The sequence below is a fragment of the Aspergillus bombycis genome (genome assembly GCF_001792695.1).
Source record: "Aspergillus bombycis strain NRRL26010 chromosome Unknown contig00085, whole genome shotgun sequence".
Classification (NCBI taxonomy): domain Eukaryota; kingdom Fungi; phylum Ascomycota; class Eurotiomycetes; order Eurotiales; family Aspergillaceae; genus Aspergillus; species Aspergillus bombycis.
The window spans coordinates 58,658-74,008 of record NW_019170087.1 but is presented as its reverse complement, the minus strand read 5'-3'; the positions used below and the strand labels follow the sequence as shown (position 1 = coordinate 74,008).

The following is a 15,351-nucleotide window of genomic DNA, read 5'->3' as shown; positions in this document are numbered from 1 at the left end:
TTCCCCGGTATCCTGAGTAGTTCTTGTCAATCAACATGTCAACGCGTCGGTGGTATTCAGCACTTTGGGTCAGGATTGCTGGGCCTCGGACAGTCTTAAATCCAACCAGACCACCTCGTTCGGTTGGATGTGCCTCCTGGCGTGGGCTTCGGACCTTGCCCGCGGTAGACGACTGTTCCCGGGCTCGTCTACGGTACTCCATTGAACTGAAGCGAGGGTTCCAGCTATTACTTTCGATACTCCAAGAACCTCAGCTCGGTCGGCAACTGAAGGAGATCGTACTCGATCGAACTCCGTCTTTCACTTGGCGTGGTAAATCATCCTACAGCATCCAACCAACCAAGGCGGTCGTCACCGCAGACGACCTACAGCGACTTCAACGAGCGATTAGGGATATTGGTATCAGGGACGGGGACGAACAAGCCAAAGTCTTGAATATGCTACTCCAAGATTTCGATTTCTTCGAGTACGTCACCCTCCGACGGAGTCTGGGAATGAATACTCACGATCTAGACACTGGAAGACGGGCCTCTTTTATCGGGCGCAGGCACTGGCTACGTTGCTCATCTCTGTTGGTCAAGTGGAGAAGTTAGCATTCGGGCCTTGTGGGAAAGGCTCCACCGATGCAGACTTGGTATTCCACAACTACCTGCACCGCATGGCTGCCAGTCGTGAGCCCACTGCCCTACGGAATCTACGGCATGTGCGATTTCTCCCTGATAGCGACTCGATTTATGAGGATCCGACGGAATACTCCGAGTACGATATCTACGACTGTCTGAACCTGGTGCGAAAGCTTCCATCCATTGAATCCGTTCGCTTCGATGCTATGACCCTAGGCCGAGAGCCAGGGGTCTGGCCACCACCTCGCTCGGCCAATTATACGGACATTATGCTGTGTCGTTGTATCATTCCAGATGAGCGGGACCTGAGCATCATCATCAGCTCCTCCAAAAAGTTGAAACGATTTACCTATACCGTAGGCGGACGCTATGAAAGCGATCCCTCGTCGGTGCGTTCACGCCCAATTTTGCAGTCACTATTGCTTCATCATGAAACATTGGAGGATCTGAATCTTGACATCCAAGGTCATACCTCAACGGATGAGATGTTTGATGAAAGTCCCATGGACTATGATCCTACTCGTCTTACAGATGATTGGGAGCAGGAGGAATATGAAGCGCACTGGGCGGACGAACTAGAAGAACTAGCACTGCATGAGCAACAGAGGTCCCGAGAGCCCCCAGTGCCCTGTATGCTACGCAGCCTTTCCCGATTGAAGCACCTTAGCATTGGCGGCCATCTTCTCTACTGTTATGCACGCGGCTTTGGTGCTGGGGTGCGAGAGCCCTTCTCTCTCGTGGACTATCTTCCGCCAAGCCTGGAGTCGCTGCGGATCTATGGCTACGGTTCAGAAGATCCAGATGGGCGTCTACCAGATATAGGCCTTGGCATTCAAGTAGCCAAGCTGCTAGAGGAGAAGGCACAAAAGTTGCCATTATTGTCAGTGATTGAGGGACTCGATACACCGATTCCCCATGGACAGAGCATCTGCAATGTCGACGACGACGAAGGGGAGGCGCTAGTCTGGCGTCGGATGGACGACGAGTGGGTGCAAGGTGATGCCGACTAGGTAGGCCTTTGTAGGTAGTCCGGGTTACAGGGGAACTTAAACCTGCCGGATGAGAACGATCATGGTAGATCTTCTATCCTTGATGTTTTTTTCTATCACCCGCCGTGCGCTTTGTACGAGTAGTTTGAACATTTACTACTGTCTGCTCTGTTCATTTATTTGCCCTATCTGTCCGGTCCGGAATTTACTAGCAGCCATTCGGGACAGACTGAGGAGGCTTGCGCTTCCGGGAAGGAGACCTAATGTGTTGCAGCGCCAGTTGACGCGATCTTGGAGATAGCGGCTGTGATCCCGACTGTCTATGTAAACACCCGCCCGACCCAACCTGTAAGCGGTCGGGGATGCCAGTGGAGCCACTGTAAATGTATGGATTTGAACATCGTTCTGAAGGTTCAGGTAGTTGGGACAACTTTAGATTGCTCGTAAGAGGGGCCAGGGAGTTGATCGAGAAGGGTCGACGATGTGGAGCACGGAACCACCGTGTCCGTGGACCTGGATCAATGGCCGGCCGTTTTCTTGCCTATGAATATGTGTTATGTACAGTATATGGCTAAAACAAACCCCAAAAGGTTAGCTACACCGCTAATGAAGTACACCTTCCTCCATGGTATTCGATATGTGGCTGACATCGGTCAGAATCTCCGCCACCTTGCTAATGATCTGATCGATTACGAGAACTAGACCACACGTCAGCTACGCGACGGATGGCAATGTCGACGGTGGCAGAACTTACCGTAGGCATATAATAGGCTATATGTCTCTGCAAGCGCCGATGAGGTTGTTTCGTCCCCAGTGCGATAGAGGAAAATAGTGGCCAGAAGCCGGTCACGGGAATGCTTCGCCTTGGAAAGGTCGATATGGTTCGGGGGGTATGCGTGCGTGATTGACGAAGCGATGACTGAGATTTGGCGTCAATTATACCTCGTCCGGTACAAGGCCAACTGCAGCGAAGGAAGAACTTACCTCCCAGAAGATGACCGATCTGGCTGGACAGGCTCTGTCTCTCTCGAGACGTGTATCCTAGCAGAGAGAGTTGTTGCTCGGACGGAGGAATACCTTGCAGCTGCAAATCTAACGCATGGAGATCGTCCACAATGGTTTGAGTGTGTTGAATCATCTTGCCATATGCGGTGTCGGGGAAGGGAGCGTTCAGTTCGATTTCGTACCGGGCTGCAACCCGAAGAGTCTCTAAATCCGACAGCATACCCTGCATTTTGAGTCGGTCGTCGGGCGTCATATAGAAAGCAGCAACTGCCGGGTTCGTGATTCTGCTAGCCAAGGGGTCTGATTCCCAGATACGACCTAATCGGAGCCAAACCAGCTTCAAGGTGGTCCTCAGCTTCTTCCGAGCACTAATCGGCCAAACACCTCGAGTGACAATAATACCCCAAATGCAGCCCGATAGGACTGCGGCGACTCGGTGCAGGGTGATTTTGGTGATATCCGGATTGTTACCACTTCTCTCGTCGGGATCCTCGTCGGCGCTACTTTGGGATAGAGAGAATGAATAAAGCACGGAAAGGTTATAGGTCAGCATGATAAATCGACCCAACGGGCCCTGGCCTTTGAGCAGACTCATGTAGAAGGTACATGTGGCCATGACGAATCCCAACAGTGCCAGTCCAAAGGCATTGCTGCCCGCAATTGACCAGACGAGAATGGAACAGAGCGCTCCAAGGCACGTTCCCAAAAATCTGGCATATCCAGTAGTGTTCGACGCCCCGATTGTCATCGAACAGACTAACATGTACGATACCAGACCCCATTCCCCCTTCCAGTACAGATAGATAGGCCGTGTGAAAGAGAGAAATGAAGGCAAGGCAAAGAGTGCCGCGCCAACACCGACCTTGAAAGCAAAGATAGTCTCGTCTTGTCGGAGGAACCGCAATGTGTTCCAGATACGACGGCTAGTTGTATCTCCAAATGAATGTATTCGGGATGGTCGCTCGACGTTGGACGCTTCGTGCAACTCCGTGTGATCGACCGGAGGGACTTCGGTCAGGGAAAGTCTGGGAACTGCCCCTGGTTAGTATGTCTGAATATGCCTAGTCGAATGGCGCCCCGTTTGTGGTACTCACTAGTATTCGGATGCTCTATATTGCGACTTCTAGATGCATCTCGTCGCCAGAACTTGATCCAACTCCACGATTTCTTTCTGTGGTACCCAGCGGTTGCAATTTGCAAGTCTGTGAGAATCGTCAACAACTCTCCCAATTGCTCCCCGAATTTCAGTAGCGAGTAGCTGAAATGCGCGCAGATGGCGGCCACCTCTTTGAAGCATGCTTCCTTCTCGAATGTACCACTCGGCGTATCCTGCTTCTCTCGGTAAAGCAGGCCGAATGCTTCCCTCTGGGCCTCGCGATACTCTTCAATAGCCTGACTTAGGATGGCGGCGGAGTTGGGGCTCAGAGTAACTCTGTCATCAAGCGATAATCCCAGAGGAATTTCCGCGAATATATCCATTAAAGTGAGCGTTAGCGACCGCTGTTATAGGTTAGTAAGGAAAGCACTTGGTAAGTACAGACATCGGTAAACCAGGGCTAAATACCACAGATGGACCCAGCCGGTCAACAAAAGAATCAAAAAGTTCCGTCACTAAGAAGCTCTCCGAGAGTCGTTCGTTGCTAATTCTACCTAGCTGTCGTGAGACCGGTTGACCGTGACCAGACACATCAGTTTCCAACATCACCAGGTCCACCGGTGCCAGTATGGAGACATCAGCGGCGGATATCGTGCTTTGCTGGTCGTTGCGACTAGTCGTGGAGGTATTCGCATTTCGACCATCAAGAGGATGGTCGGCGAACTTCGGTCGCTTGAGCGTCTCTAAAGCTAAAAGTGCCGAGCTGTGCAAAGCGCCCGTAGTATGCACGATACCATGTGCCCAGTGAACCAGCTTTTCCTCGTGAGAGTGTGCTCTCTCCCAGCCCGCCACATACTGCTCCAACTTCGTCTCATATAGCAGCCTGTCTAGCTCCCCGTGGGCCTTCTTTAGACGCGTAGACGCACCGGTATAATCGAATCCCTGGAAATCGTGTTCTGTCCTACGGAGGAATCCCTCTGTGATGGTTGACTGCATGATCGCCATCGACCTGGTGGCCACGGCCAGGTTCGCACGGAGTTTTTTCTGTGCAGAGACTGGGAAGACCAGAAACGATACGGTCATCGTCGCACCAATCCCCATGAGGAGCATCTTCAGGACCTGAGACACTTTTGCGAGCGAGACACTGCCCCGCTGGATGGCTCCTTCTTTGGTGAGAACAACAATCAGTGCCAGCGATGCGAGCGAACAGGCCACATTGACCAGTGGGTCGCTCATCTTCTGCTTTGTCCACGCCAGAAACCCGAATCCGAGGCCGACAAAAATAATCAACACCAGGGCATGGCCCAATTCGATCATGCGCCGCTGGTTGAAGTATATGGTGACATACATGCTGGTGAGCGAGATGAATGCGGCATAGATAAATGCGAGCGCGGCGCATATCAGGGCTTTATACATGCTCCCTTTAGACCGTGCGGGGTGGAAATACACCGTGATGGTGGCGACAATATGTTTTCCTTCCTGAGGACCTAGCAGTGCCGCAACCGCTGGGATGAACGTCGCCAGGGACCCGAGGAGGTATGCTAGGCTACATTTCAAGACCCCGATCCCTTCCTCCGATGCGAGAAATTGCCGTGTCTGCCGCCATCTGTCGGTTAGGTGTTCGATTACTTTTGCGACGAAACCCGGCTGGCTGGGGTGGAGGTCGTCGAGGAATGGCTCTCGTTCGTCGTCACGAGGACTCGGGATGGGAAGGAGAAGGTCATTGTTCGAGCCGGGGAGGGCAGAGGGCAGTGAGGCCTATTTATCATGATTTGGTATTAGTGCAGGGATTCGGAGAATATATCATTTGGTGATATGATGTGGACTTCAGTGGAGCCCGCTCGGTCGCGCTGTGCCAGGGAAGGTCCACATTACCTCCGGACGTAGATCATCAGAGCTGGTCAACAGGGACATTACATGTGCGAAAGGAAAGCGTCAATTGTCCAAGTCGTGTCCGATGTGCAAATCAGGACGGGTGTTAGGGAGAGGCGCATCCTCACTGTTGGCGCGGACGGCTTTCTTTGAGATGGGGGGAAGGAAGAACGGCAAGATCTCCGGAGTAAGGTCACTGTGGCAGATGCCTGAATCCGCAGGACGCAAAGGCCCACCACGCTGACTCAGCCTGGGCCAACAGTCACCTGACCGGGCTGGACAACGATCGCCGGTGATAAGATCATTATCTCATGCTGACGAGAAGCTTAGCAGATCTATAATCGGTCGCAGATGTCCAACCAGGGCTATCATGCAACGCAGCTGGTCTCCATATCGTATAGACTCAGCAAGTCTCCTCGTATCCAGCGTCACGTGGGGCTGTGGATGAGAAACCGCGTGCGGCCTCATCCGAGACCCTCCCTTGTCATTCGAAATATATATACGTCAAATGTCTAGCAAGACAGCAGAGCGTTATATCACGCTCGCAGAACGGTTCAGGACCGCATTCGACTGCATCACATGAGAACCACTGGCGCAGGTTTCATTCCTCTCTGTACTATAAGAGTCTCTCCCCCCTTATAGATCGTCCCCGATGCATTTTTACCCCAAAGCGCGCCATCAACCGCATCCCAGCATCCACGACCCTTTTGTTCGCCGGAGTCGATTGGGATTGCTCAAGGCCGCGGGTCTGAACTTCATCGTCCTGCAGCTCCTCTTTCTCGGACTCTTCTGTTACCTGTTCGGCTCCCTTTTCCAGCAGACCACGCATATTCATAACCTACACGTTGTCTTTGTCGACTACGATGGCGGAGCCGTGGGAAGCGCGATACGTACTGCGTATGAGCAGCTCAAGGGCTCAGGGTTCCCCACGTTAAGCGAGCAATCGGTGTCAGCCTATCCCCAGCCAAGCAGCGTTACATCTGCCGTGTGTAATATTGATTACTGGGGCGGGCTGTACACGTCGGTGGATGCATCGAATCGCCTGGCGGCCGCATTCGGAGGAGGTTCCGCGGCAGCCTCCTACAACAACAGCAACATTCTCACCCTCGTCTGGAATGAGGCGCGCTACCCCACCACGGTGGATTCTGCCATTGCGACGAATATGCAATCACTGTCGGAAGCGGCGCGAGTAGCCTACTTCAAAACAAATGGCATGCAGGCGCTTGGGGATCTGAACGGCACGGATCCCGCTGCCCTCGCGGCATTCACCAACCCCTGGACGCTGGCCTCAATCAATATCCAACCAACTACTCAAGGCTCCCGACTGGTCTACAATACCTTGGTGATTATCTTAATCCTCATCCAGGAATTCTTTTACCTGGGTTACATCAATGGCCTCTACCAGCAATTTCAGCTCTATGTCTCCATAGCAGCGCCTCGAATTGCCGCCGTCCGCCAGCTCATATCGGGGTTATACACGCTGTCGGGATCACTCTGTACCACGGGCGCCATCTGGGCATTTCGCTATGGGTGGCACGTCCATGGTGGACAGTTCATGTTGACCTGGATGGCCTTGTGGCTGTTTGCCCACTGCAACTTTCTCGTCCTCGATGTCTTCACCATCTGGCTGCCGCCACCAGTGGTGCCAATGGCCCTCATCTCATGGGTCATTTTGAACGTCACTTCAATCCTCCTGCCATTCGAACTATCCCCAGGGTTCTATCAGTGGGGCTATGCGTTGCCAGCACACAGCATTTTCCAGGTGTTGGTGGACATTTGGTCCGGTGGCTGCAATCCGCAACTTGATTACGCGTTGCCAGTTCTCTTTGCGTATGAATTGATCGCACTCACCCTAAGCTCGGTCGGGGTGTACCGGCGGGCACACTATGCAGTCCTTGCGAAGGAGACTGAAGAGAAGACGTGGAAGGAACGCGTCGCTGCGGCACTATCAGAGCAACAGCAGCAACAGATGCTGGAGGAGTCTCCCTCACCTCCAACCCCAGACTCGGCGCTCGCGGAGGCGGAACAGCAACCAGATCGCACGCGACGGCGTAGTACTGCTGCCGGTATTGCCGACCAAGAAGCACTGACAGGGCAGCTATGGCGAGAGATGCCCCGGCCCGACAAGCCCCCCACTGGCCGACAAAGTACTGGTCCTTGTTTCGACTTGCCTTTCACCGACTAGGTCTATGCTCGTTGTACACTGCACAATTTCTTTCTACCGGATCACAATCTATGAGGGGGCTTCAAACTGAAATGATATAGACTTGTATCTGAAACGTGCCAGATCATGGAGACTTATATTGTTGTTTATTGAAGGAGTAGAAGTAGCGTGTCAGGCGAAAGACAAGGGACTTGCTGAGTGAAAGGTCACAGAGAGACAACGAAAAGCAGAGAAAAATGACGCCATCACATATCGTAGTTGTCGAACTGCAAAAATGACCGCGAGTCAGTTTCAAGAGTCCCGCATGTAGTTCTTCAACCAGACGATCTTGTCAATCCTTGCCCTGAATCTCTTGCCAAAGACCCTAGATATTCAACATGGTTAACGTTGAATGGACGTTCTTGGAGGTTGGACTTACCAAATCGGTATGGTGAGAAGGCTGGTGAAGATAAAAAGGCTACCGAGAACAACAAACACTTTCAGGGTTCCGTCCTTTGCGAGCCATTCATTGATCACATATAGGATGCCGAAACTGAGGAAGTTCCGAGAGTTGACGGCCACGAAGGCCTCCTCACCCAGGGCAGTGTAGGCGTCAATGATGTATCCGAAGACACACGTCGAGCAAAATGCCAGGGAGGCATTGACCAGCCCGTACGTGATGACGGGCCCAGTCCAGTGTGTCTTGTAGTGGACGGTAGCTCCAAACCCATAGAACCCAGCTACACCAAGCACGAAGCCCACAACCATCAGGACCAGCCGAAATTCGGGTTCGTAGTAGCCGTTGTTTCTCTTCGTCAAGTACAAACAGATTCGATCACACAGAGGCCCGGAGATGATCTCGGACAGCACGCTCAGGACTAATGGCGAAATGTTGATTAGACCAATCTGCGAAGTGGTAAAGTTATACGGAGGCTCGTTGAAAATCACCCCGTTGACGTAGCTAAAAGCAATCGTGAACGTGATCGTTGTACCCCAGGTTAGAAATGCCCACAGGATTCCAGGGTAGAGAAACCTACGGCGCTTAGTTCACGGTAGAGAGATCAGGGTTCCAGGGGCTTACAAGATCAAGGGGCGGCTGATAACCTTCACGAGTGAGGCCTGAGAGTATCTGCCCGTGTACACTCGCAGGGACCTCCAATAGGAATCCTTTCCTTGGGTGATGGGTGGAGACTGGTTTGCTTCCGGTCGATCATGTCGACCTTGGGGTTCCTTTTCAATATCGTGTAGCCTCTGAGAGCCCGGCTGAGGGACGTCCTTGCCTGGCACGGCATCCGTGTCCGGCTGCTCAATACTCGAGGTCTCATTGGAGGAGTGAGAAGTGTGAACCACTCGGATATATGCAGTCTCCGGGGCAAGAAAGAAGAGGACAATAGTCAGGACACCGTAAAATATGGCACAGACGCCAAAGGTCCAGCGATACCCGGCATACTGGATGATGTACGCACTCACGATCGGCCCGGCGGAGATCCCGCTCACCAGGAAGAGGTTCCAAAAAGCGATGCGCGAGGCGCGTTCATGCACAAAATAGAGGTCCCCTATCGTACATTGCACAAGGACCTATAGGGAGTGAGCAGACATGAGTGAGGCTGTGCGCTACCCCTGAGGCAAAGGATGAAATCCCAGGGATGTGATTTACCGCTTCAAGCAGGACGTGTACTCACCTCAAACGGACCCATTCCTAAGCCTCCCACCAACCGACAGGCCAGGAACGAGTTATAGTCGTGTGTCAGGGCAGCCCCGATGCTTGATGCGAAGAGCAACAGCCCGGAGACCAGATACACGGGCCGTTTCCCATAACATTTGGCCAGCGGGTTGCTGAAAAGAAGAGCAATTCCGATCGCCAACACCAGGTAGGAGGTCGCTTGGGATATTTCATTCACGCTCACGTCGAGTTCCTCCGAGATTTCGACAAACCCAGGCCCTAACATGGGTCCATATGCTCCCACAATCGCGGAGAGGAGACTGATAATGAGTAAAATAAAATCCTTTCGCCTGCAAGACAATGACTGAGCATCCATATGTAGTCTGAGCATGATGTGGGGGGGAGGTTATTCATTACCACTGTGGCCACTGGATAGTTGATCCATGTTAGTAAGTTAATATGTAGACGAGATGACAGCACCCAACCTACATTTAAAGGGTCATTTGGAGAATCTGAAGGTTGAGGGACCTGCGTCGCGTTTGTCAGCTTAGGGGTATACAAAAGAAATGAGTGGTTTGGAATGCACCAAGACAATTCCACGACGTTGATGGTGGCCCTTCGCTGAGGTAGAGGCAGCATCGTCACTGCTACTTTCCACGAATGACTGTTGGCTGAGAATCACTGCTGTTCTCAGCACCCAGCAGAAGAGGGAAAAGTCAAGAAAGCATAGGCACCTGTTCCAGGAGGTGATTCACCGTCCTTGCACTCTAGCATTCCAAATACCATGATGGTGTGCCTTGGCCTCAACTATGCGTACGGGTGAAAGGATCAGAGGGAGGCCTTGATATGGGGTTGCAAAAGAGAACGGACGAAAGCAGCTGGTGTAGCAGTGTTCATATACGGTTGTCGGCGAGACATTTGAGCCAAGTGCTCTACTGGCTCCAATGCATTAGGCCAGTCTCAAGAGAACATCCCACGAGACCAAACCATGGCAACTGGAACTCCTACTCTACTGCTTTACTCGGCTGCCACTAAAGCGAGAAGGTTTACGCTCCCCCCACACGCATGGACACGAAGATGTTTGTGGGGGAGCAATCTAACCGACCCCCCACCTCAGTTGTCGGCCAGTTTGATGTTATACGGATCACATTCAGAGTGTGCACCTCTCAGGCAGTGCTGAATACAATGGGAGGGTGGCGTGTTGACTTGACGCCGAGGAGTCGGTCAGGATTTGGCACGGTCGCAGGGATTCGTGGACACGCAGTGGAGCTGCTGCCACTGCAGCTATGGACTGGACGCACTTGTACCCGGCCTCCCGCCCAATATACCGAGAGATTCTCTATCAGTTATGGTGGGCGGTAATTGCTAGTATCAAATGTAGAGGACTTTGGAGGGACACCGAGATGGAGACTTGTATTCGGCTATAAGAGACCACTCTGGCTACTCCATCAGACATAGGGCTATGGTAATCTCTCCTCCAACAGCGACCTCATAATCTACTCTCACCCCTGATGGCACCGAACATTTGATCACACATCTGGCTGGCATATTGCTCTGCATCATGGTTCAATATCCAGTCTTCTCGTGGCAGTTCGATGGCCTTGGGATCTCGTTTTACATTATCCCAGCTTGCATTGTGCCATTTATCCCGAGTGGTTTTCCCTGTTTCCTGCACCTTGCGCACGCGATCGTACCTGCATGACCGAATTAGAGGGAGCCTATGTGGCGACTGAGGGTTTTGGTCTCACCGAATCTTTTCGAAGGCATGTAAAGCATCGGGGATCCTATATTTGCCAGCCCGGCGCAGACAAATGGCGATCGTGACACCGTCCTCCAGCGCCTGTGTTGCTCCCTGGGCAGATGTCGGGAGGAATGCATGGGCGGAATCTCCAGCAAGAGCAATACGTCCCTGTTTGCTCACCCAGGTCGGCAAAGGGTCTTGCCAGATGAGCTTCCAATCGACCAGGGACGACTCGGGGGTTTTCGAAACGATACGCTGACAGATCGGGTCCCAACCTTCCAAGACCTTATAGACGTCCGCGAGCGTACCCGGAAAGGACCAGCGATCGGTGATATCAGACGCATCCTACGAATCCCGACAGTTTCTCAGTATTGGTTGGGCCATGTCATAGCTCACGATCGTCGGGGGCTGATCTGGGACCCACCTTATGCGTGAGTACCCAACAGACGTCCTGGCCTCCTTTCAACGTTGAAACCAGTAGATGCACATCCGGACCGATCCAGCCATTGAATGTATCGCCATTTTCGCAGAGATGTCGAGTTAGCGGATCGGCGAGGATATTTTCGTTAGAAAACCTTGCAGACACTCAGCATCAGGTGGCCAGATGATTAGAATTCGTGACAGACCAGGCGCGATAGATCGCATAGCCGCTCGATTGGAGCTGTGTCTCACGACCGAGAACTAAGGATCGAGCTTGGGAGCGGACACCGTCCGAGCCGATGACAACATCTCCATAGACCTAGTATCTGTCAGTTGACGGTGTTGAATGGAGCATGGTACATGTGCACCTTATCTCCTGATGCAAGCTGGATTCCTGCCCCAGTGGCGCTCTCGAAGTACCCGGTCACCTCACAACCGAGATGAATGGGAATATCAAGGTCATTTCGAGCATAGTTGAACAGAATCTGGTGCAGCTCTCCTCGATGTCCATTAATTGTGGGAGCCTGTGGATCTAGGGGCACGGTATCTTGCGTATGGACGTGTTCTCCTGTGTACTTGTGAATACGAAACCCATAGCCCTGGAGGTTGATGCTAACAGGTAGCATGCGGTCGACCACCGATCCCCAGCGTGCGAAGATCCGGCCCCCATTGCGCCCGAATGAAATTATGTCACCCAGTGGTTTCAATTCAGGGAACCGCTCATAAACCGCGACAGAGAGGCCCTGGCGACGGCATTCAATCGCAGTGCCGAGACCCGCGAACCCTGTTCCAAGGATCTTAGTGACGTAAAAGACAGCAGTGCGTAGGGGGCTTCACCAGCTCCAACGACTATGACATGAATGCGTGATCTCTCGGATACTAGGGGGGAGGACTTGGTGGTAGATTCCATCTTATAGAGAGCCGCAGTGGTTTTGATGCTGACAGAAAATAGTAGAGGAGCAAGAATGTTAGCTCTGATGGCGCCAGATCAATGTCACTGGAGGGATTCGTCAATATAAAAGAGAAAACCTTCGTCCATAACATCCCATAAATCTGGTCATGGACTGCTAGCTGCCGAGGCAGCCTGGGATCTCTAGATGTCACTCCTTAAGTTTGTGGGGTAATAAAAATGTGGCGGATGGGGACACACGCCATAGCCGACCCAACAACCACATAATTGCTCGATGTCAGATCAACAGCATATGTTATGCTTGTACGTCAAATGTATAGAACGGTAAAGGTCACCCGACAAGGCGCAGCAGAAAGCGACAAGAATCCCCACGCGTGGAAGTCCACACCCTATCCAGATCTTCTCTGCCTAGGCGCTGGTTCCGGGATCCACTTAACTAGTACTTGCTATTACATAGACTATTACGAGGGTACTTATTACATGATTGACACATTCAATACGCTGGACAAGGACCACCAGAGGATTATGGCTTGAGGCGTAACGGTCAAACGCTGCACCAGGTCATGGACAGCGTCCCAGAGTCATATATACGGCTTGAATTGACGATGGTGTTCGGATATGAGATGCTTCAGATCTGCCATTGGAGGTGAATCACATCTCGAAGGTGCATATGGCCTGTCAATGACCGGGTTGGTGAGTTCAACATCGGATTGAACCGACTGATCATGTCGGATCCGCTGCCGTTCGTCAATCCTTCGAATGAGGATATTTAGCAGTAACCAATATTCGGAAGCATTCTGAAAAAAGCCCAAGCGTCGCCAGTAGTCTTCATTACCCACTAGGATATTATCCTCCTCCTTCGGCAAGCCAAAGCTATCCTGTATCGCGAATCGCTGGTTCCAGGCTAATTTCCAGTTGTGGATCGCTCTCCGTATAGGCTGGAGTTGTGTGTCGACACTGATAAGAGAATTAATCTGAAAGGCCTCGGCACAAAGTGCTGCACAGGTTACAGTCAGTAGATGCTCATATACGTACAGAGAGAACTGAGTGGAAGGACGCCCGGCAGGCTAGCGACTGACGGCGGCAGTGTTCTTACCGGAGCATACAATCCAAAGGTTCAGTATTCCCAGGTGGGAGATGTAAGCTCGCACATCGTGCTTAATATCCTTACAGAACATGACCTGCACGATCTCACGCATTGTCCTTCTGCAACCCCATAGCGGATGCCCTGTCCACGTTCGGATAGCAGCGAGGCACTCCGCTGCGGTCTGTGCTTGGAAGCAAGCCTCAGGACATGCCATGCCCAATGACATCTCTTGGATTCTCACGCGGGGCGGGTAATTGCTGAAGATCGCAAATCCAGTGTCATGTATGTATATGAATAGCATGGTTCTGTGCCTGGTGTTAGCAGGTTGTACGAGCAAGCCGCCCATTGCTGGCATTTACCGAATGCACTCCTCGGTCGCAATAAAGGTGTCCCAACAGAAGTCACTTCCACGTAGTGAGTCAAGATTGCTGTGTGTGATGCTAAAGAGGCTCAGGTCTCTAGCGAGCTGGTCGAAATCAGCGACTGAGATACGAGAGCCCAAGGCAACTTCTTACTGAAACGAGCATACTAAAACGTTGACGCCGAATCCTCCGTCGGCTAATGTGACTTCCTTCGCTGATTTGGAAAGTACAGACACAATATGCTGCCTGCAAGAGCTGTACAATATCCCGAATGTTCACGGTAGCCGGGTCCTGTAGCATAAGGTCTCCAAAATATTCGTTGGTGAAGACCATCTCCTCCACACTATTCAGCCATAGCTTAACACTGTGATTATCGTTCGCATTTTGTGAGAAGCACGCCCCCATGACGGCCATGGCTGCTGTAAGGTGCGTGGGGGCACTTGTGATCGAAAATGTAGCCTTGTGAATGACTGGGTAATGAGGATGCCAGGCGGTCCAGTAAGCCCTGATAAATCTCTCAATGTTATTGGGACTGAAAAAGCGAATGCAGTCCTTCTCGACCTGTGGAGACCATGTATGCATAATTCTGGAGTGCTGCGAAAGCCTTCTGATTTGATGTATGATTTGATATGCGGGTCGCGAAGACAAGGGGGCCTGCGCAGAAGATAGCCATGCGTGATACCAGGATTCGCTGGTAGCAGCTGCAGGGTCGTTAGATATATGAACAAAGTTATACACGGGAACGACTGAAGTGCAAGGACCTGTTCCGGAGGGTTTGGGGAATCCAATAGTCTTGAATTACGATATTACTATTGGGAAGGACAAGGAAATAGTGAAACATACTGCCAGACTGTGGATCAGTGAGAGAAGAGGGAAGGTCTGTCAATGGCAGTGCCCCCTGCTTCCCAATCCCAACAGTATCATCGGCCACCCCATACCCTTCCCACGCTTTCTGAAGTAATGCGCTGCAGTCATAACGGGTCTTCAGCGATGCACTCTCCTTGCTGGAAATGCGGGCAAGGAAACTGAATGTGTCAGCAGGATCAATGTCAATGCACGGAACACCAACAGCAGATGGCAATTGCAGGCAGTGGTTGTGCTCCACTCGGTCAAACAGCATCGGGTCAAGCAGCAATTGTATGTCTTCTAACTGGCTATCACTCCACCGGAGCTCGGCTAGGGAATTGTCAGGAAGCAGACATGGTCGATTGGTTTCCGTTCCCTCCATGTCATCCTCCAGTGCTATCGATTGTGGGTGGCTCCCTCCAGACGTTAAGCTGTGTCTTTTGGTCGGTGGATTATTGATTCTATTCAGGGTACCCTGGTCAGAAGTATCCATGCCACCCATATTTGGCATGATGCCCGGTCCTTCCGGTGGAGTGAGACTATCTGTTGTAGTTTCTGTTTCTCCCACAGAGATTGTCCGGGGTTTGAGCTGGC

General features: G+C 52.0%; 4 protein-coding genes across 4 annotated transcripts; 2 read left to right on the top strand and 2 right to left on the bottom strand.

The window, feature by feature from the left end:
* Nucleotides 1-35: 35 nt before the first annotated feature.
* On the top strand, nt 36-1,633 carry ABOM_008428 (uncharacterized protein; the record flags this gene model as incomplete). The annotated part of the gene is made up of 2 exons (XM_022535557.1): nt 36-466; nt 514-1,633. The coding sequence occupies 2 exons, from the start codon at nt 36-38 to the stop codon at nt 1,631-1,633; spliced, it is 1,551 nt and encodes a 516-aa protein (XP_022386382.1).
* Nucleotides 1,634-2,215: 582 nt separating this feature from the next.
* On the bottom strand, nt 2,216-5,627 carry ABOM_008427 (FUSC family protein; the record flags this gene model as incomplete). Its single annotated transcript, XM_022535556.1, has 6 exons — nt 2,216-2,310; nt 2,367-2,531; nt 2,597-3,649; nt 3,712-4,117; nt 4,182-5,471; nt 5,589-5,627. 6 exons carry the CDS (start codon nt 5,625-5,627, stop codon nt 2,216-2,218), a joined length of 3,048 nt encoding a protein of 1,015 aa, XP_022386373.1.
* Nucleotides 5,628-6,237: 610 nt separating this feature from the next.
* Nucleotides 6,238-7,770, top strand: ABOM_008426 (SNG1 family protein; the record flags this gene model as incomplete). Its single annotated transcript, XM_022535555.1, has 1 exon — nt 6,238-7,770. The coding sequence occupies one exon, from the start codon at nt 6,238-6,240 to the stop codon at nt 7,768-7,770; it is 1,533 nt and encodes a 510-aa protein (XP_022386374.1).
* A 270-nt stretch (nt 7,771-8,040) lies between these two features.
* Nucleotides 8,041-15,268, bottom strand: ABOM_008425 (MFS transporter/fungal specific transcription factor domain-containing protein; the record flags this gene model as incomplete). Its single annotated transcript, XM_022535554.1, has 17 exons — nt 8,041-8,113; nt 8,168-8,761; nt 8,810-9,306; nt 9,411-9,741; nt 9,809-9,819; nt 9,881-9,919; nt 9,978-10,072; nt 10,898-11,085; nt 11,140-11,477; nt 11,557-11,707; nt 11,759-11,871; nt 11,921-12,336; nt 13,118-13,459; nt 13,559-13,854; nt 13,909-14,015; nt 14,065-14,612; nt 14,755-15,268. 17 exons carry the CDS (start codon nt 15,266-15,268, stop codon nt 8,041-8,043), a joined length of 4,653 nt encoding a protein of 1,550 aa, XP_022386371.1.
* Between the last annotated feature and the right edge of the window lie 83 nt (nt 15,269-15,351).